General features: G+C 39.5%; 2 protein-coding genes across 2 annotated transcripts; one reads left to right on the top strand and one right to left on the bottom strand.

Moving 5' to 3' along the window:
- Positions 1-572: 572 nt before the first annotated feature.
- LOC132848386 (cystatin-like protein) lies at positions 573-3,612 on the bottom strand. Its single transcript, XM_060874028.1, has 5 exons — positions 3,324-3,612; positions 1,595-1,693; positions 1,290-1,370; positions 722-861; positions 573-691 (listed from the first exon to the last, which is right to left on the bottom strand). Exons 1-4 carry the CDS (start codon positions 3,504-3,506, stop codon positions 754-756), a joined length of 471 nt encoding a protein of 156 aa, XP_060730011.1. The 5' UTR covers positions 3,507-3,612; the 3' UTR covers positions 573-691; positions 722-753.
- Positions 3,613-8,197: 4,585 nt separating this feature from the next.
- Positions 8,198-21,039, top strand: fastk (Fas-activated serine/threonine kinase). Its single transcript, XM_060874020.1, has 10 exons — positions 8,198-8,879; positions 10,420-11,251; positions 12,165-12,638; positions 12,833-12,981; positions 13,263-13,479; positions 14,075-14,234; positions 15,680-15,771; positions 15,885-16,527; positions 17,293-17,407; positions 17,490-21,039. Exons 2-10 carry the CDS (start codon positions 10,462-10,464, stop codon positions 17,574-17,576), a joined length of 2,727 nt encoding a protein of 908 aa, XP_060730003.1. The 5' UTR covers positions 8,198-8,879; positions 10,420-10,461; the 3' UTR covers positions 17,577-21,039.
- Positions 21,040-21,289: the final 250 nt, after the last annotated feature.

The following is a 21,289-nucleotide window of genomic DNA, read 5'->3' as shown; positions in this document are numbered from 1 at the left end:
TGCAGATCTGCTCACGTGTTGAGCATAAACGGCTTCGGTCTGCACTCCTGAAAGAAATGGTGTGAGGGTAATTAATTGGAGGGTGCATTATGTTGACCAGAAATTCGATTGATTTCCTGTGTGTGGAGGGCAGACATACTTCACCTATTTCTTGTAGAAAGTTTTTTTTTTTTTTTTGTCTCTCAGCAGCACGAGTTTTCAACAAGGACCTGCTCAACAACAATGATATAAAATCTGTCATATAGCTTAATTCACATCTGAACACCAAATGCATGAATGTAAACTGAACACTGGTTTTAAATGATGGCTTGTTACTAAGAAATATAACCCAATTTTATTTTTTGCGCCGATAAGCAGATATTTGGAGGACAGAAGTTACACTTTAACATTAGGGTCAAATTATATCTTGTACTTTGACTTTATCTAGGTTTGGTACCGGCACCGAGAGTTAAGCCGTCAGTGGCTGGGTTGGATCTTTGCCTGGGAATTGAACCCAGATCCTGCTGCTAGATCACAAGGGGAACTAAAGGCTGTGATTTTTTGTTAAAATAAAAATAAAAAAAACTGACACATTTGTGTAGTGTGTACAGATGTTTGTTATTACACAATTACACAATGTTCCACAATGTTATTGTTTACACAATGAACTGTAAATCATGCACATATATATATATATATATATATATATATATATATATATATATATATATATATATATATAGGTAGAATTTTGCTGTTGTGATTTCTGCAGCTTCACATACACCCAGGACATCTGCCTGAATCCTGATGATCCTTCAGAAAAAGTGAGTGAGCTCCAGTCAAATTTTCCCTACAGGTACCACGAACGTTATCACGTCTTTTCTGTAAAAGAAAAAATATTCTAGTGTAATTATTGCAACCAGTACAGATTATGTCTTTAGGTCGGCTGTGGTGTGCAGAGGTGGGAGTAAGTCACACGTGCAAGTCACAAGTAAGTCTCAAGTCATGAATGTCGAGTCAAAGTCAAGTCGAGTCTTTTTTTAATATTTGTCAAGCAAGTCTCAAATTTGCAACTTAAGTCTGACTCGAGTCAAGTCGAGTCCCCCATCTCTGAATCATTTAACTTAAGTCCGAGTCAAGTCTCAAGTCATGAATGTCGAAGTCAAGTCGAGTCTTTTTTTATCTGTCAAGCAAGTCTCAAGTCTCAAATTTGTGACTTAAGTCTGACTCGAGTCAAGTCATATGACTCGAGTCCCCCATCTCTGGTGGTGTGTATTTCTAGTTGCTCCTATGTTATATTTGTGACTTACATTTTTGACGTCTATCCATTTGGCGCAATCAAGCAGCTCTTGATTATCTTTTGTCTTACACAAAAGGCAGTCAATCAAGTACTGTGTAAAAATAAAAAGGATGGATTTTGCTTAGGAAAGACTTTGTGATGTTACAAAATATCCACAGCTGCAGCGTATCTATTGTTATTAAGTATGTTAATGTAACATGGAATTTGCATTTAGATATATATATATATATATATATATATATATATATATATATATATATATATATATATATATATATATAAGTTAAGGTTTATAAGGATACGTATAATACATACCAACAGCTTCTGTGGAACACATTCGTCTGTGTTGCCAGGATTCTTCTTACACTCCTTGACTGTCAGTTGGAGATTTACATTGTAGATGCTGTTCATTAACTGTGAAAAAGGGGAAAAGCTAGCCACATTAGTACACATTTTTAAAATATTGATTTGAAGTAGGGGGGCACGGTGGCTTAGTGGTTAGCACGTTCGCCTCACACCTCCAGGGTTGGGGGTTCGATTCCCGCCTCCACCTTGTGTGTGTGGAGTTTGCATGTTCTCCCCGTGCCTCGGGGGTTTCCTCCGGGTACTCCGGTTTCCTCCCCCGGTCCTAAGACATGCATGGTAGGTTGATTGGCATCTCTGGAAAATTGTCCGTAGTGTGTGATTGCGTGAGTGAATGAGAGTGTGTGTGTGCCCTGCGATGGGTTGGCACTCCATCCAGGGTGTATCCTGCCTTGATGCCCAATGATGCCTGAGATAGGCACAGGCTCCCCGTGACCTGAGGTAGTTCGGATAAGCGGTAGAAAATGAGTGAGTGAGATGATGAGTGAGTGATTTGAAGTAAAAGGTTAAACATGAACTGGCCTTTCATGTAATGCATGTAGGCTTTAGCATTATTTAACATTATTTAAACGCTGGGGGAAGGTGGCACGGTGGCTTAGTGGTTAGCACGTTCGCCTCGCACCTCCATTGTCGGGGTTCGATTCCCGCCTCCGCCTTGTGTGTGTGGAGTTTGCATGTTCTCCCCGTGCCTTGGGGGTTTCCTCCGGGTACTCCGGTTTCCTCCCCCGGTCCAAAGACATGCATGGTAGGTTCCATCTCTGGAAAATTGTCCGTAGTGTGTGATTGCGTGAGTGAATGAGAGAGTGTGTGTGCCCTGCGATGGGTTGGCACTCCGTCCAGGGTGTATCCTGCCTTGATGCCCGATGACGCCTGAGATAGGCACAGACTCCCCGTGACCCGAGGTAGTTCGGATAAGCGGTAGAAAATGAGTGAGTGAGTAAACGCTGGGGGAAGTCGTGCTCTAATGGTTAGTGAGTTTGACCCTAAGGTTGTGGGTTCGTGTCTCGGGCCGGCCACGACTGAGGTGCCCTTGAGCAAGGTACCGAACCCCCCCAACTGCACCCTGGGCACCGCAGCATAAATGGCTGCTCCGGGTGTGTGTTCACAGTGTGTTCACAGTGTGTGTGTGTTCACTGCTGTGTGTGTGCACTTTGGATGGGTTAAATGAAGGGAACAAATTCTGAGTATGGGTCACCATACTTTTTCACTTTTTTTTTTGGCTCTTTATTTTTTTAACTGTTTACTTTCAGATTTGAAGCTGATCTGCCATAACAAACACATAGGACGAACCTACCCATAACTAATTAGATGAAAATGTCAACATTACCTTTGTCTATACTTAATGATACCAATTTATTTAATTTGCTGCTTTCTGGTTAAATTCAATAGATTCAATCCTTAACAAAATCTACTGATAAAACAAGAAACCAAGAATCAAACTATCCATTTTACAGAAAAGCAAAACTTACAGGATATTTTACTAAGCAAAGCAAATACAATATATCACTACTAATAACAAATACATATGTGCTTATGTTCTTAAATGCTTGTTGACCTGAAAATAATTGAATATTTGTTCATAGTTTTTGGTAAATTTGGAGAGACACACTTTTTCTCCCAGCATTTCAGCCCTGTTGCATGTGTATGAATAATTCATTTTTAAAATGCTGACAGCACTTACCCTCGGATTTCCTTTGATGGAATGAAAAGCAACATGATGATCTTTATACGTATCTCTCACATTTTTCAGCGCATTGTCAATGTGTACTTGTAACTCCTTAGGAAACTTTGTAGTGTCAGGAGTCTCCGCAGATACCAGCAGAATCAGGGCTGCCAGCAGCACGACTTTTAGTGCGCCATCCATGCCGTGCAGGACAAATGAGCTGTTTGTGTCTCGGATCACGTCTTATCTCTGAACTCGAGGAAAGCTTGCACAAACGCAAACACGTAGCACTCTGACTGTGATGGGCGGTTTGACTACACTGTTAGCCCTTAGCTACACTCAGAGCGTAGTTTAAAAGACAAAGAGTGAAATTGATTTCAACCTGAGAATATTCATGGGGAAAACTAATTTACTTTTTTTTTTAAATCATGTTAAGATACAAAAGTGGAAGCATTGAAATTTACTTACAAGGAAAAGTACAAAGAGAATCAAAGCAAATAATAACGACGATCTTGACGATTTTTGATGGTATGCCATCAGCAAGGGACCAGAAAATGTAGATAAATGTTAAGTAAAGCCAACTGATGACAGCTGTAGCCGATCCCTGTTCTCTCAAACATTAGATAACAGTAATGATGATAATCTTTGGAAATTCATCGAAGTGGTAATACTAATTCTACCCAACAACTTACAGATATTTTAAATAATGAATATGAGTTCTACTCCGTCCAGTGGATTGTGGAAGGGATTGGATCAAAGGAGCAGGTGGTAGGGTTAACAAGGACAGACATACTATCTTTGTGCTGATGTGCTAGGCAGCTCATACAACCCAGTTAGGTCTTTTTGGCAAAGCTTATAACGGCCAAATCCACTACAATGCCTTGTTTTATTTTTCATTTTCTAGCTAAAAGGTTGAATACAGGTACATGCCTGTATTGCATGAATGTTTTCACCAGACAAAGCATTATGTCTAGATCCATAATGCACACTGAAAATTTTAGGATGTTTCTCCACATCTGCACAATATACATTATACTGGTCTCTCAATTTCCTTACACTGCATAGACCTGTTTTTAGAACTTACAATTTTTTTTAACAAAAGCAATATGGCAAAGGAACTTATTTTTTAAAGACTTATCTAACCTCGCTCAGTGGAAGAGGACCCTAGTTAGTTTGTGAAAAGATGTACAGGTATCTTTCAGAAACTGCACAGTAAATCTTGGGCATAGAAAAAAAATGTTCATTAAAAGCAGAAACTTCAAATCCTGTATTTTGTTGGGGGTTTTTCTGGTTGTTCTTGTTGTTTTTTGTTTTGTTGTTTTATTTAAAAAGGGGTTATTGCCAACTGTTATGTCATCCAGTGCTGTCCAGCAGAGTAAATATTCTAAAAACCTTTGGACTTTGGTTTGAGTAAATATGAACAAAGACAACGTTAGAACGGGCTGATGAGAATGATTTTAGAAACACAAAGAAGCACACACACTCACAACTCCTTCTGATTGGCTGTCTGTCTTGAGGTGCTTTTCTCTGACCTTTTTAAAAAATCTTTTAGTCGCAGTTCACTGTAATACAGAACATTTATTTCTTAGTCATATTCAGTAAAGATGTACAATCCTTATCACTCACCTTCACTGGCTCTACTCTCTATTCCCAAACCTGCACTTCCACATACTCCCACCACCCAATTTGTAAATCTTGCTTTATGTTCCTGACATGAAACACATGGAGATGCTGTGGCGAGGCATTGCTTCCGGGTATCAATGTTGTAGTTCGATCTAGAACGGGACCCTGATTATTGTCACTGTTTCTGCTGCCAGACACTGAGAAGCTGAGGTACGTCTTATTGTCATGTTGGGTGACTCCTGCCTCAGTATTCCCCAACATGCACTGTGACCCCAGAGTCCAACACCTAGAACACTCACATACTTACATTTACATTTACGGCAGACTTACATTATCTTATTTTTATACAACTGAGCAATTGGACCTTGCTCAGGGGCCCAAACAGTGGCAGCTTGGGGGACCTGGGATCGAACTCACAACCTTCCGATTGGTTGTCCAGCACCATAACCACTAGGCTACCACACGCACGTACTTCCACACTTACAGTCACATTTATTCTGATCACTCACACCAATCTGTTCACTTTCCTATCACAAAATGCACAAAATGTATTTTGCTTCAATGTTTGTTGATCACCAGCCACTGCTGGTTTTGACCTTGTTTTTATTTTGTAATAGTTTTATTTTGTAAAACTTATTAAACTGCCTTAACTGCAACTACAGCCTCACAGTAAATACTGAATGTAAACAAGAGACATTTTATTATTCATTTCAGTACACATATCTCTGTTTTTAAATAGTTATAAAGGAATAGATGAATTTGCTCTAAGAAAAAAGATTGCTGGCAGCCATGTGCTGTGAAAATTAGTGTAATACAGAAATAAATGTATTTTATACCAGTAATCCACAAACCTGCTTTGTTATATATTGCTCAGTCACAATAAGACAATTAAGCTGTGTAATTCCTCATCCAAGTCTGCACTTTGGTGCACCATTTTTAACCTTGATTAAAAGCCATGTTCATTACAGGGTTTTTTTTTAAGTTAAGCAAACTCACAAACAGGTTTTGTTACTCACTCAAATCAAAGTCCAAATGATTTACTCTGTGCTCTGTGTGTCTACTCTTTGTTGGACAGCGTTTAATGGAAAACTTGGAATTATTATCGGAATGTCTTGAACATTGTGAAATCAACTTATGGGACATTTTCAGTACATACATAAACTGTATATATTAATAGCAATCAAATAATTTATATATATTATATATATATATATATATATATATATATATATATATATATATATATATATATATATAATATACATATATATTTAAATTATTTGAGTATATATATATATATATATATATATATATATATATATATATAAATATATATACAAGAGATATAATATACATATATATTTAAATTATTTGAGTATATATATATATATATATATATATATATATATATATATATATATATATATATATATATATATATATACACACACACTGTTGGCATTCAGCACAAGATATTTTGGGGCATCTCAGAGAGCAGAAATGTGTTTGATATCACCATTTACTTAGAAATGTGTGGAAACAAATCTAACCTTTAATTTATAATGCCGTTTTGTTTCTTTTGCAGCTTATTGACTTTTTTTGCACACTGTTGGGGACTATTTGTAGCTCACGGATACTGTAAATAAACATACTGCTGCAGCTGAGACAACATTTTTGTGCAGAGAGCACTAACTCCAGGTTTTAGAGACATGGATAATAACCCTGTCTGCCTGGGTAGTGACCAGCAAGATATATTGAGTGCTTTCAATAAAATACACACTGATCTCACGCAATTGCGTCCCGTCTCTTCGTATGGAAATTTTCTAGGTGTCTCACAGTCTTTAACTGCATGCCAAAGGCTCTTCAGCATCAAGGGCTCTGTCCGTGAGCAAAGCAGTGCTGTAACGGTGCAAGATAAGTTCTGTGAAAATGCAGCGTAAAATTTAATATAAAAATTCAATAAAAAAAAAAAAGCTAGGCTTCATGGTGACTTTTACTAGGATTTAAAGCCTAAATGTAAGCATTATCATTATTACAATCAGAAGACCATGTGACAGATTTGGCTAGTATGTGTTTCATTGACAGTATTTTTTTAGCCATTAATTTATGCCTAGCTTTTTTTTAATAAATTTTTTATATTAACTTTTAAGCTGCGTTTTCACAGAACTTGTTAATATCTATTTCACATCTATTTGTAATCTCCATGAGCCTGGAGTGCAATTCATAGGGAAGCATGCATTGGAGCCATTCCAACCTGAAATGATGACAATAATTATTTAGTTTTGTTTTGTTTTGGTTCACACTGAATGACCTACTTCATTATCACTATAAGGTGCCTTCAGTGTCCTCATATACACATATAGTTTTATGCAAATATTGCAAAACAGTGATGAAACATGAATGAATATTATAATTTTATTCGCCTTAACATGCACTTGTAACATTTTCTTTGATTAGGTTATAATGGATTTGGTTATAAACTTTTACTGCCACCTGCTGGTAACACGTGCTATAACCATACTGCTCAAATAGAGAGGAGCAGAGAAATAGACGACATTTTACATTTTAAAACTTTTAAATGTTCTGAATAATTTCTATTTGGTCTTTAAAAGTATTTTAAGTGTTTAAGAAAACAGTTAAGTATTTGGGTGCATTATTTGTCAAAAGACAAATAATCATCATCGTCATCATCATCATCATCATCATCATTATTATTATTATTATTATTATTATTATTATTACTTGTAGTAGTATCTTAGATCTTCATGTTATATTAATAAGAACACTTATCAACCCCTCTTATGACAGAAAGACTCTGGTAACATAAATAAAGGATCTTTACAACCGTGGTGAGCAGAAAAGCATCTCAGATCACACAAGACTCACATATATGTATATGAGGTTTAAGAGTATTCAGAATATTTTGTATTAAATGAACTGTGAATTGTTGTCCAAAGATGATTACAAAAAAAAAACACTTAATAAAATTATCTCAACAGAAAATTGACTAGTAAAAAGTATGTTATCATCATTTAACTTTATACCCCCTATTCCTGGGATGTCACAGTAGGTCTGTTACTGTGTGTGTGTGTGTGTGTGTGTGTGTGTGTGTGTGTGTGTGTGTGTGTGTGTGTGTGTGTGTGTGTGTGTGTGTGTGTGTGTGTGTGTGTGTGTGTGTGTGTGTGTGTGTGTGTGTGAGAGAGAGAATAAGACATAACCCTTCCATGACATCTCTAACCTACAGCTCTGCGCGTTCCCGTGACCCTGACGCGTTTTCCGTTTATCAGTGTTGACTTCCGGGAACATGGCGGACACCGGGGCGGCGGATCGCTGTAGCCGAAGTGCAAGGAGAGTCTGTATGTAAAGCGTGTGACATTACAGGACACATGTCAGCCTTGTCCCCAGCGGACACTGGACACTTCTGTAGTGCTGTTGGAGTCGGAGGTTTAGCGTTTGAACCACGGGGCGGAGCGCGCACGCGCACACACACATCTACACATACACAGCTCGAGCCCCGGTGTGTTAGCAACAGCAACGTTAGCATTAGCATTAGCATTCTGACAGGCCGTGTTACAGTGTCAGTGTTTCGGTGTTATAGTGTAACTCCACACAGGAAACCTTGTCAGTTCTCCTCCTTAACGTCTCCACAACCCGCTCGTCTTTCTCTAATCACCACACAAACCGCTTTATTATGCGCTTTTTTTTAATTAACCGGTTACTCTAAATATTTAGCTGCTCTACAGTTAGCCGACAGGTTGCTAACGTTCCCACTTTGCCCGTAGAAATACTTGTATGCGGTTTGGAAATGACATGATAGTAATTTTAGCGTCTTAAACACGCCTTTTACTTTCGGTGTTGTTGTTGAATATAATCCTGTCCCCCATGACTCCTGTTGTCCCGGATGGCTTCAGGCTCCATCTGCAGTCTTGCGCTCTGCTTTAAACTCAACATGTAAGTAACATGGGCGGTTTGTTCAATACACTGTGTGTTGTTTCAGAAGGGTATGAGTTCACATCCCACCACCTCTGGTCTGAGTTCACACACAGAAGGGTATGAGTTTACATCCCAGCATCTCTGGTCTGCCACTGATACACTGCTGGGTTCAGACTCAGCTGTAAAAAAAAAAAAAAAGTTAGATTCTCTGACATGATTCGAATATAAAGGAGACAGAGTTATAGCAGATGGACTAAAAAGTTGATTTATATTTACAGCAGACATTGTTATCCAGAGTGACCTTGTTCAGTGGTCCAGCAGTGACAGCTGGGATTTGAACCTATGACCGTCCGGTCAGTAGTTCAACACCTTAACCACTAAGCTATCACGTCCCTACAATCGCATAGATGTGTCTAATTCTGGCAAGTGTCACGTTAGATGTTTTTATTTAAGTAAAAATTAAAAAACTAGATATTTGAAATGTAATATCTGAAATGTAAAAGTGCACCGTCTGTACATCCGCCAGTTTAAGAGTTTGTGTACAGTGCAAGTTGATAAGGTGTGTGATAGCCTAGTGATTAAGGTGTCGGGCTACCAATCGGAAGGTTGTGAGTTCGGGTCCCAGGTCCACCAAGCTGCCTCTGTTGGGCCCCTGAGCAAGGCCCTTAACCCTCAATTGCTTAGTTGCATAAACGTGAGATAATGTAAGTCGCTCTGGATAAGGACGTCTGCCAAATGCTGGAAATGGAAATGATAATAATCAGAGATTTTTTTCAGAAATGTGGTAAAGCTGAGCAATATCCAGGTACCTGAAGTTCATTATGGTACTGTGATTTATTTCACAAGCAGAAGAAGGATTTTAATGGCCAGGATTTATAGCTACTCATCACTGCAAGCAACAGTTCATACGTATCGCCTGAGCCAGAGATGTTTGATGATTGCTTCTACGATGTTCATGCAAGCTCAGCCTCCTTTAGACACCCTTATTGCTGTAGATTCTGTTTGCTAGCTTATGTTGTGTAATATTACTTAATTCTCTGCTGTGTGTATGTACACAGTGTCCCAAACGTTTTTGTACACGGGAGATTGACCTTTTTGTTTTGCATAATGTTAATTAATTTACAAAGCATCCCTTAAATTTCTTCATAAACACACAAACAGAGGCCCTTCTCCACTCCTGATAAACTCCTTTAAATGATCTTAAATGAACCAATACATTCTTCTTTTGTTCTTGTTTTATTCTTAAAGGCTAACAAGTGTTACAACATTGTTTCATTCATTCATTATGCAATACTTCATTATTCATGCTATGACACAATTGTAAGAGGTGTGCTGGTTTCTTTGTTCTTGTAGATATTGATGACTCAGTCTGTTTCACGTGGGAACATATGACTTGAGTTTCTGTCTTGTTGTTTACTTGACTGTTCAACTCCAATGTTTCATTCTGTTTAGGATAAATACCGAGTGAGTAATGTGAACTAGAGCAAGTTGTATATGTGCTGTGGAACATCTGTGCTTCGAAGACTAATACACTAATACTGGCTGTTTCTGTTTTTAGGTATACAGCGTTGAAATTTAGTGTTGAATCACCCCATGTACCATGCTGGCACTGCTCTCTCGCCTTGGCCCCTTAATCTGCAGGAGATTTTCCTTGCCTGCACAGCCTTCCCGCCTTCTGGATCCAGGTGCTCTAGCCAGTATGTATGCCACGCGCCTGTACAGTGGTGCAGGGGGTAAACCTGGTCGCCGCATTGGCCTAATAGGGGGAGGCCAAACCATGCTGGAGAATCATCACCACCCCCTTCCCCCTCATCACCCCCATATCCCGCCTCCCCAGAGTTTCCCTCCTCCGCTCTATCAGGGCCGCGTGGATGCCCACAGAGCCTACTACCCGCCCCATCAGCACTACCACACCCCGCCACAGATCCCTCACCTCCCCCCTCCACACTATCAGCCCCATGCCCACATGCACCACAGCAAAAAGAAGACCTGGAACTTCATCCACGAGAAGATGAGCTACGACACATTCTTCACCATGAAGCGTCTGATCGACCGCTCCCGCAGCGTGGACGAGGTTCTCCGCTGGGTCACTCAGAACCCGGGAAAGATCTCGCACAACCACTACCCCATCGCCTTACAAAAAATTGGCCAACTCCTGGCACTCCAGCAGGCTGGACCGATTGGAAGTGGAGGAGTTAGCCTGGGGAGCAGTGGGGTGACTGCAGAGGGAGCGCTGTCCTCACCCCCCGCTGTAAGCTCGGCTGATGGCACGACTCGACAGATTCTGGATCACCCGGACTTTCATACCCTCTGTGACGCCATTGTTAACGACTGCTCCAAGTTTGACAACTTTAGCATCGTCAACTGCCTTTATGCCGTGGCTGCACTTGGTAAGCCAGAGGATTTGAGAGAACTTTTAATGGTTTAAATTCTGGTATCGCACCTTTTAGTAATTAGATTTGCAATAATTGATATTTTCAGCATATTCCGCTAAAGCTAGCAGCGTCACATTACATGCATTTGACGGCAGCGTCACACGTTGCAATATAAGGTTTTGTTCAGCTTCAGCTCACACAGATTATGCAGGTCAATGGGCAAAATCGAGGTCAACAAAAACGGTCAATGTCATGTCAGTACGATAACTCGACAACAGAATTACAGGCCTACCTTTGAAATTACAATGTCATTTTTTTAACGTTAGAATTATTCACTGTGGGTGAAATAACTGGATAACTCATGTTGCAGTATCTAATCTCACCTGCACGCTGTAGATCTGCTGCTGTAATCAAAAAGATGGTCCTGTGTTTATTCTAGGACTCTTTCACAATTTGATCATACTGAACATTGTTTTCACTATTCCGTGTCAGTACTCAGGTGATCTGGTTTCCCTCAATGATTTATTTCTCATGTCATATTTGGGAGGGTTTTTTCGATATCGTTATAAGCACTAGACACATTGTGGCATTTTGTCTAACTTAACTGCAGCACTTGACATCTTGTTTCAATTAATATGTGATTATTTGCCTGCCAATTTGCTCTTTTAAGGGAATAAGATAAGGTGCTTGTTAGGGGAAAGTAAATCCCACACACACAGTTTAGTACTTTAGTAGTGCACCATAAGTTCAGCCTTATATATTCAGCTAATTAACCTGATGCTAACTATTTTGAGTGTGTTGCACCAGGCAAATAATTTAAAATCCATTATGTAAGTGTACAACAGCAAAGTAGATGTTTAACTAATTTCTTTGTAGGTTTAAAACGATGCGTGTATTTACGACTGACTAAAAATGTGTGTTCTTGCAGGGCTGCCCAGTGACTCTCGGATAGTGCAGGTGCTGGAGGAGGAATCGCAGAGCCGCCTGTCGCAGTTTAATCAGAAGGACATCTCCATGGTGTTCAGCAGCTGCATGAAGCTGCACCAATCCAGCCAGCACCCGCTCATTGAGTCGTGTCTGGCAGGCTTGGAGAAGAACATTGAGCGCGAACGTCACCCGCAGACACTCTTCCTGCTGCTCTCTTACTACCGCACCAAGTGGCGCGCGCTGCAGGCAGCCGACACCACCTCGGCAGAACAACTCGTGGTCGACCGCAAGATTCTGCGCTTGGTCAAACACACGCTGTCCAGTGTTAGCTGCGTACGTGACCACGAGATGACCTTACTGGACGAGATGCTTGCGGCGTGCGCCCGAGAGGCCAGCAACAAGAGCCTCGAGCTCATTTTCAGCTCTCACCTCTTCTACCAGAACAGGCAGGAGAAGTTCGTCAGCAGCCTAGCGGGTGCGTTTGGCCACTTTTAAAACAAATATAGCTAACAGGAGTGAACTGAATTGTATTTTCTTAGCTTTTTGTCAGATTTTGAGGAGTTGAGAATCAAGCTTGTGGTTATGGTCATGTTTATTTGTAGCAGCTGTTTGGATTAACTTTGTTGTTTTACTGTAACTGTACTGTACTGTTTTCTCTCATTCTACTAGAGGAGCTGCCTAAAAAGGTCGACAGCATCACACCTTACACCATGGCTCTTATCGCCAAATATATCGCACGCCATCGCCTCAGAGAAACACAACTCCTAGACACCATTGCAGAGTTCCTGGTCAAAAAGTGCGAGTACTTGGACAGCAAGGTAAGAAGTGAAGAGATTCTTCATTTGAAGTCACTTTGGATATAGATTTCTGCTAAATAAATAAATGTAGTACAAGCTATTTATATTAAGATTTCTAATTGGGATACGAATTGTTTGACTTGTAGCGGTTTGGTTTTGATTCTCAATTCATTGATTTTTGTTTGTTTTAGCATTTGGAATTGATTTTTGGACAGTGTCACATTTAGTATGACATTATTTAATGTACTCAATGAAAACTATTGAATCTGTTCATCTCGATGCTGCTGTTTTGATTCTGGCAGGTGATCCAGAAGCTCGTGTTCCCTTTCAGCCGCATGAGTTATCGGCCAGCTAACGAGACTCAGTTCTTCTCTAAGCTGGAAATGGTGCTGGAGCTGAAGGCTCTGAGCTCACCACTGGCTACAGTCAATATCCTCATGTCCCTCTTCCAGCTCGGACACTTTCCCAGCCTGGTGCTGCACCGGGTCTTCTCACCCTCCTTCATCAGCAACGTCACCAGTGAGTCCACGATAATAGCTGAATGATCAGAAATGTTGAAATCACAATTATTCAGGCAACTTTGGAACAAAATAGATTCGAAATCGGAGCCTTTTCTTTCACCTCGTACATGATTAATCCTTAAATCACATTTCTGTTCTTAGTGAAGTTAATTCGCTGTGTGTGAATATATAAAGAATGTGTATAGAAGTTAGTGTGTGTAAGTGTGTGTGCCAGAGTGCACATGTATATCCAATGCAGGTTAGACTGCTTTGTCTAGAGTTCATACGTTTAGCTGATGTAGCCTAATGAAACCACGTTTGTCTTCATTGTTGATGTTATTGGGATAAAGAGACTGGAAAATGCACTGGTGTTAGCCAAAGGAAGATATAAATAGGGGGGTTTGTTGTTTCATGCACCAGTCTAAACTGAAATTAACTACAGCTGATTTCTATAATGGTAAAATAATAATAATAATAATAATAATAATAATAATAAACAGGTTTGGCAGAATTAGTGACTTACATCTTAGAATTAGCCAGACACGTCTTTATAACAGACTCCTACTTCAGCCTGTGGCACTAAGCTGGATTGTTTGCTGTGTGCTGCTCTGCAGACAGTCCGTATGCTCTGATTGTACGCCGCTATTTGTCCCTGCTGGACGCTGCGGTGGAACTCGAGCACAGAGAGTACACAGGGCCTCGTCTGCAGGACTCACACAAAGTGCTCATGTTTGATCACGCGCTCACTGCTGACGAGGTCAACCGCAAGTACAGGTCAGTGCACAGCTCTTTCACTGTGAATTGGACAAAAAACAAATGCCACATTTGTGAGCAAACCAGAGATAACCCCGACTGGGTAACATAACATACCACATATATATAACGATAAATATAGGATGAGAGATGCAAAATATGGTCCAATGATGATTCGAAGGGAAAGCTAGGAAATAAAAATTCACCTAGTGTGGGTGGGTTTTTTTTTTTAGTTTTTTTTAGGTTTTTTTTTTTTTGGTGTTTTAATGCTATAAATACTATATATTATGCTATATGCTATTATATATAATGCTATAAATACTGTATATTGAAAAAATTCGCAATTTCTTTTTAAAAACAGTCTTAAATGGTCTTGTTTGTAAGAGGAAGGTTTTTGTAAAATAAATCATTTTAAATTAATTAAAAAAAATTAAACCAAGATATAAATCATGTCAGAACTCCACCCTCAATGTAAGATAACAACATATAAAAATGATCTGGAAAAATATAGCAAAACGTTACAATAAACTGGTTGTATAAGTGTGCACACCATTTATAAGTGGGGTTCAGACTGAAGCAGGTTAGTTCAGTAATGTTCATAAGTAATTATCATGCAGCTACTGTACCAAACAACGTAACAACAAAATGTGTTCTAGTCTGATGAGTAAATTCCAAAAGGTATTTGACCCACAGTACAACACATGGTGGTGCCAGCATCATGCTTTAGGGCTATTTTTCTTCAGTTGATTACAAATTCTAGCTGATTTTAATGCAAAACCTTCAGGTGTCTATTATAAGCTGAAGATGAAAAGGAATATCAGGAAATTTTAAAGTGACTCAAAGCCTGCATCCATACAACACAGCAATGGCTTAACCAAAAGAAGATCTTTAGTTATTGAATGACCAAAGCCAGAATCCAGACCTTAATCCAACTAAAAATCTGCGGTGTGACCCAAAGCAGGCTGTGCACAGGAGATGCAATTTAGATGGATGAAAAATGGTTTTGCCAGATAGACTATTCTCAAGTAAAGATGAGATGTGTCATGCTGATACACTCTTTCTCAGAAAGACTGAGTGTTTAGGGGTGTGCACACTTGTGCAGTTAGATTATTTTCCTGTTTGTCACTTACTTTTTACACAATGTGTTTCACGACGAGGGTGGAAAAAGGTCTGATGTAATTTATCTTGGTTTCTTTCTTTTTTTTAATATTACAAAAACCTACCGATTTTTTTTTATCCATATATATTGGTCATTTCAAATGTATTCATGAGTTGTCAGAGGACGACATTGTATATAATTTGATTGATGAATCGGAGTCTTGTATTTAATTGTCCTCAGCATGCGCTCCTGGATTAAGGCAATCATCATAATCACTCTGCCAGTAGATGGCAGTGTTTTTCTAACACGTGTACAGTAGGATGTTGCATAGACAGTCGTGATGGTCAGTTTGGCGTTTATGTTACAGCTACAAAGGTCTTGTTGCTGAGGCGCTCAGGCAGTTGGTTGGAGAGCATGGTTACAAGCAAGATGAGGTTCTACCTCCAGGATATTACACAGGTAAAGAAAACCTTTTGACATCCTGATGTTGAAATATCAACACGTTTGCCTAGATAAATGTGAAACTTATCTCTTCTTCTTTCTCATTCTCATTCTTTCCCCCTCCTGCACAGATTTTTTGCTGTGGATAGACCATGCGGGCCATGTTCTTCCCATCAGAGCAGGCTCTGCAGCAGTCTCATTAACAGCAGACTCTTCGATGTGCACGGTCGTGAACCCCAAATCACCGGACGGTTCCACCTCTGTTGCTGCTCTCACCTCTGACTTCCAGAAGTTTTCACCGTTCTCTCCGCCGCTAGAGGAGGGCGTCGACAAACAGCCCGAAAACGATTCCGCTTTCCTGCCACCCCACATGCAGAGAGCGGGCACCAACGGAGCAGTGCAACTGGACTACAACACCTATTACCCAGCTTCAGATTACTACACCAGCCTGGCTAAGGAGCACTCTTTGGAGAGCCAGGACAGCTCAACACTGAGCAGTCCTTCAGAATGTCTGGCTCAAGCTGGGCCAGCTGTACCCGGGGCCACTGTGCCACAGGACTCTCTCTTCCAGTTTTCTATTGGAAAGATACTGGAGGATGAGTCTGGTGCATCCATCCAAGTACGGTCCAGTTCAGGACCAGACTGCAGTATCACACCTTTCTATGAAGGTATAACCTATGACGCAGGAGACAGCAATACAGTTACTGCTCCAATCCAGCTGCACTCAGCAAAAGCCTCTGAGATGGAGAGGACATCTGGGGAACCCATTAAAAGGTCAGTCCATTTGTCACATTCCTCAAAAACTGGTTTCTAATTAAATGCATTTTTATAAATGGCAAATAAAATGATTTTTCTAAAAAATTGGGTCCATATGCATCAGATCAAAGTGTTGATACACATCCATTTATTAACAGAAGATAAAAATATGTGCTTTTCAGCTTTGCCCTGAAACATTGTAAATACAATCGCACAGGGCACAAATGACTCTAAAATCACAGCTCCAGGGTCTCCTGTTTGTTCCAGTGCCTCGTGTGGGTTTCATCTGTGTCTTCCAGTTTCTTCCCAGTTCTTAAAGGCAACCCATTAGGCTGCCTGGCTGCTCTAAATTGCTCCTAGGTTCAAACAAATGTACGAATGAGCCTACTAACTTGGTACTTGTGTTCCATTCAGTGTGACTTCCTGCATGTTCACACTCCACAGTCCTGACCGAATTAATCATTTGATCAAATGAACGAATGAATGAAACACACTAAGGTTGAGGTTATTTTGTCATGTCTTTCTATTACCACTACTCCATGTCATTAATAAAAAGAACAAACATAAAAAATAAAATGTGACCTGCATCTACACAATGATCCTGTGCCCACCACATAAAAGACAGGGTTTAGACCAAGTCCATTGTCCTGACCTCGTATTTCATGACCTAGTGGTCTGCATTTAACTTGGACATTTATATATAGTGTAGTGTAGTGTGTCTGACTAATGTGTCCAACCCTTAATCATGTGTTCACCAGCATCTGTGTGCTTCTTTACACGCAGGGTTATAATGTCTGTAAATGATAAATGGCACTACTGCCACAACTCTGACGTGCTCGTGGGTTCCCGGGCTATGAGAGACCGCCACCTGCAGCTGCTAGGCTATGTTATACTACAGGTAAGTCCGGTTGTGTGTGGAGCGTGTTTAGAAGACACTTGCCCGTGGCTACATACCTCATGTGTCTGCTTGTCTTCATCAGTTGCCATATCTGGAGTTGGAGAAGCTGAATGGAATTGAGGAAGTGAAGCAGTACCTGCACAAAAAGCTCCTGGAGGTCCGTTTATGACGGTGGAAAAGCAGAGGAGTGTGTATGTGACTGCGAGCGTGTGTGTGTGTGTATGTGTAAAAGAGAGAGAGAGAGCATGTCTGCAAGCATGTGCAACGTTCTGTTTAAACAAGCAATGGTGTTTTGTGGGAAAAGGTGTGTGTGTGTGTGTGTGTGTGTGTGTGCGCACAGGATGTGAACAATCCTGTCTTTTAGGACAACTTGTGGCGATACTAAGCCAGTGGGTGGGTGTATTTAGTTTCTGACTTAGGGAAGGGTTGATGATACCTCTCTGGGCAAAATGTAAAAACGGTGTTTTCTGGAAACAACTGTGACACCCATGAACTTCCTCCGACCTCCCAGAACACCCACAAACTGCACAACACAATCACAGAGCCAGAGCTTGCTGATTTTTTCGGTACAACGGCAGTGCTGCATGTAAAACAAATGACTTGGGATAAAATCCGATTCACTGCCAAGTGTGAATACAGTGAATCAGCGTCACATTTTGAGGCATTAGTTTTACACTGGAGCTACAAAACTAACTAAAAAATAATGACTGCTTAGCGTCATTAGCATAATTTCTAATGAAAATTGTTGTGTTAAACTATAAACGAATGCAAAATAGGATGATTTTCACTAGTGTTCTCATCATCCTATTTTGCATTCGTTTATAGTTTAACACAACAATTTTCATTAGAAATTATATAACTAAGAACAACTTGAGTGAAAAGTCGTATCTTTTGAACAGTACCTTAGTTTCTCAGTATTTCATTTGTTTCTCTCTGTCGCTCTATCTCTCCCCCCCCCCCTTTTTTTTAACTCACACTTGTGCAAAATCTTGTGATCCATTTTAGATCAAATCCACAAGTGTGAACACAGTAAACATCTGAACACATGATTCAATATTAGAGATCAGGCCTCCTGTACAAAGCAGTTAACATGGTCAATATCACACATTTGCTTACTTTTAAATAAGTAAACTGCAGTAAATTCAAAACATTAAACATTTATTTACTTTGTTTTAAATATTTTAATATATTTAATATGTTCAAACTAAAAAAGTCCCGGATTTTCAGTGTGGTATCTGACTTCTAGACTTCGCTATAGCTGGAATAGAAATCATTTTTGAAAGCAGAATTCGATTAAAAAATGTTAAGTAAGTAATCGGTGGTTTAATGATTATAGCTGGTTGAATTAGATATGAATTAGATTATTTTACAGTACAATCCGGGACCAGATTCTTTGTACATTGCTAACATAACATAAAAGAGATAAAATGTCAGATTTAATAATGATGGTTTTAAACACACCTCAGAGCACACCTCTATTAATGTAGCAGGACCACCGAAGCTGTCCGAGATGACTTTGTGCTCCTAGTCATCAGTTTCAAACAGAGCTACAAATAAGACAGTTATGATGTAAAAAAGTTGGACGTAAGAACACATGAGCAGAAAGTCAGTGTTGAGAATGAGAAGGTATAAAACAAAACAAACAAAAAAACAGTTAAGAGATGTGTAATACTTCATTTCAGGAAATTACAATAGTCATGCACAAATGTAGTTGCTTTATTTGTTGTCGGTTTGTTATTTTCAGTTACTCGAATGGCTTCTTTTTGCTCTCGTCTAAGTCTCATCCGAGGCAGAACACCAGTGCACAAGAACAGGATGACAACGGCAATATTTCACCGAGATAAACCGGGAAATACATACGAGCTAAAATAAAATGTTTCAAATTCAATCCATTGTATCCACCTGCAACTTGGTATTTTCTTTTTCCTGCCCAGGCTCAGGTGATATTCACAAATGTTATATACATTTGCAGGTGGAGATATATATATAAACATATAACATGTTTAACATTATAATCCTGGTTCTGTAGAATACGCCTGCTCCGGTGCAGGTTTGAGCCAGACAACCTTGCTGTCTTAATGAAATCCCTGCTCATAATCCAGTCCAGCTAATTCACTAATCCATGTCCTCAAATCTCAAGATAGCAGTAATACCTTCGATTTGGTGTTCACTATGTTAGCCTCCTAGCTCTGGCGTAAAACTAAAACATGCAAACATCCAGATAAATCAATGTAACGGGTAAAAGTTGAACAAATTTGATAGAAATTGGACTGTGATTTGTTTATAAAAGTGTGTTTGTAATGCGTCATAACTGCAGGTTAGAATCAGTGATGCTGAAATGCAGGCAGAAGAAAGTGGCTTAATAATTTAAGAAATACATGATCGATAGAACAAGGAACACTATTGTGATATACCAGCATATGTATTTAGCACAGCTGTAGTTCTTGGTGGATAAATGGTGAAATCTGGCTGTATTGAAACCTTTATGTCCCACAGACAGTGTAATTCTGAGCTCAGCGAACCCCGGTACATTAGGACTTAACCCCCTTACTCCTGAAGGAAGCTGCTTTATGTCCAGGTTATGCATGTTAACGGAGGACACGGCCTCTTGCTTCTGTGATTGAAGATTGGTTTTATATCTTGTCCAGATTGAGTGTCTTTGTCGGTACTTTTCTTTGGTATTTGATTTTTTTTTGTTAACAGGGTTTAGGCACGCTATTACTCGTTTATTATATTGTTCCACCGCTAAAATCTCTGCTAGTGTTTTTATCTCCATTGTCGATTATCTGTCTCACATTAGTGTTTTAAACCATCTAAGAGACAGTTTGGGGAGCCGTTCAGGATCCAGAGGACTTTTATAGAAGAAGGACATCCAGGTATAGAGCGTAAAATCAAGTAGAGATGTTTATGAATTTCAGATGCAGCCATCAAAAGAGAGTCTGCTCAATTCACCATATCTGACTGACCGTGCATGTGACGTCAGGAAACCAAGGAGCACAGTGTGTTGTGAATCTGTGAATTATGGACACAAGGAACAGGCTTCCAGTAAGATCATGATGAATGTATAAACGAGATGGATTATATCAATAGATTTTATTTTCTCAGAACAAATGATCTATTTTGTCGTTTAAAGGAACGCATTGCAACGCAAAGCAACGCATGCAGTGGACTGCCGGATTCATAAGACGATTAAAGGACATGTCCCTTTGTGTTGGTTCACTCATTAGTGATCTTTCACCTCCAGTATCACACACAAACTTTTAGGTTGATCTGTAAACACATAATGAAGGGTATGACGTATGTTTCTGTCGGACATTGTTACGCTTTAGTGTGTGTTTTGGTCAAATAAATTAAACTAAAAAAACATTTAGATGGCAGTAATACAGAAGACTTGTTTCGTGTAATCTAGTTCTCATCGTGACACTGTCGCTGTGTGCGTTGGCTTTGCTCTGTTTTGTTTTTTTTTGTTTGTTTTTGGAAGAGAGATTATTTATTATGGCAAGTGTTCCTCTGAATGTAAGAAGACTGTGAGTGGATGTTTGTGTTGGGTATTAGGTGGGGAAACTGGAAATCTTTGTTTATAAATACATATTAAAATGTCTATATAAAATGATTATTAAAAAAAGTAAAAAGCAGGAAACACGTCTGTTTTTTGTTTCTTGGGGTGTTGTGTGGCTTGATCTCAGTTTTACTATAATCTTTACAACCCATAATTATTAAAAGTATTACAATTTTGTATAGGTGCTGCATCAGCCTGTTCATTGCGACATTTAAATGGGTTTATTTTAATTAAACCTCAATAACCCAAAACAAGTAAACCAGTCACTAATGAGTCATAATAACAATTTTAATAGCAGTGTGTTCTGAGGGGGGCACGGTGGC

The sequence above is a fragment of the Tachysurus vachellii genome, chromosome 7 (genome assembly GCF_030014155.1).
Source record: "Tachysurus vachellii isolate PV-2020 chromosome 7, HZAU_Pvac_v1, whole genome shotgun sequence".
Taxonomy (NCBI): domain Eukaryota; kingdom Metazoa; phylum Chordata; class Actinopteri; order Siluriformes; family Bagridae; genus Tachysurus; species Tachysurus vachellii.
Note: the sequence above shows the minus strand (reverse complement) of the source record. Positions and strands in the feature narration are given on the sequence as shown.

Coding starts and splice junctions, on each gene's coding strand:
- fastk (XM_060874020.1), top strand. CDS start 10,462: ATGCTGGCACTGCTCTCTCGCCTTGGCCCCTTAATCTGCAGGAGATTT. Junction 11,252..12,164: donor TTATGCCGTGGCTGCACTTG/GTAAGCCAGAGG, acceptor GTGTTCTTGCAG/GGCTGCCCAGTGACTCTCGG. Junction 17,408..17,489: donor TAGGCTATGTTATACTACAG/GTAAGTCCGGTT, acceptor TGTCTTCATCAG/TTGCCATATCTGGAGTTGGA.
- LOC132848386 (XM_060874028.1), bottom strand. CDS start 3,506: ATGGATGGCGCACTAAAAGTCGTGCTGCTGGCAGCCCTGATTCTGCTG. Junction 1,371..1,594: donor GTGTTCCACAGAAGCTGTTG/GTATGTATTATA, acceptor ATTTTTACACAG/TACTTGATTGACTGCCTTTT. Junction 862..1,289: donor AATGGATAGACGTCAAAAAT/GTAAGTCACAAA, acceptor TTTCTTTTACAG/AAAAGACGTGATAACGTTCG.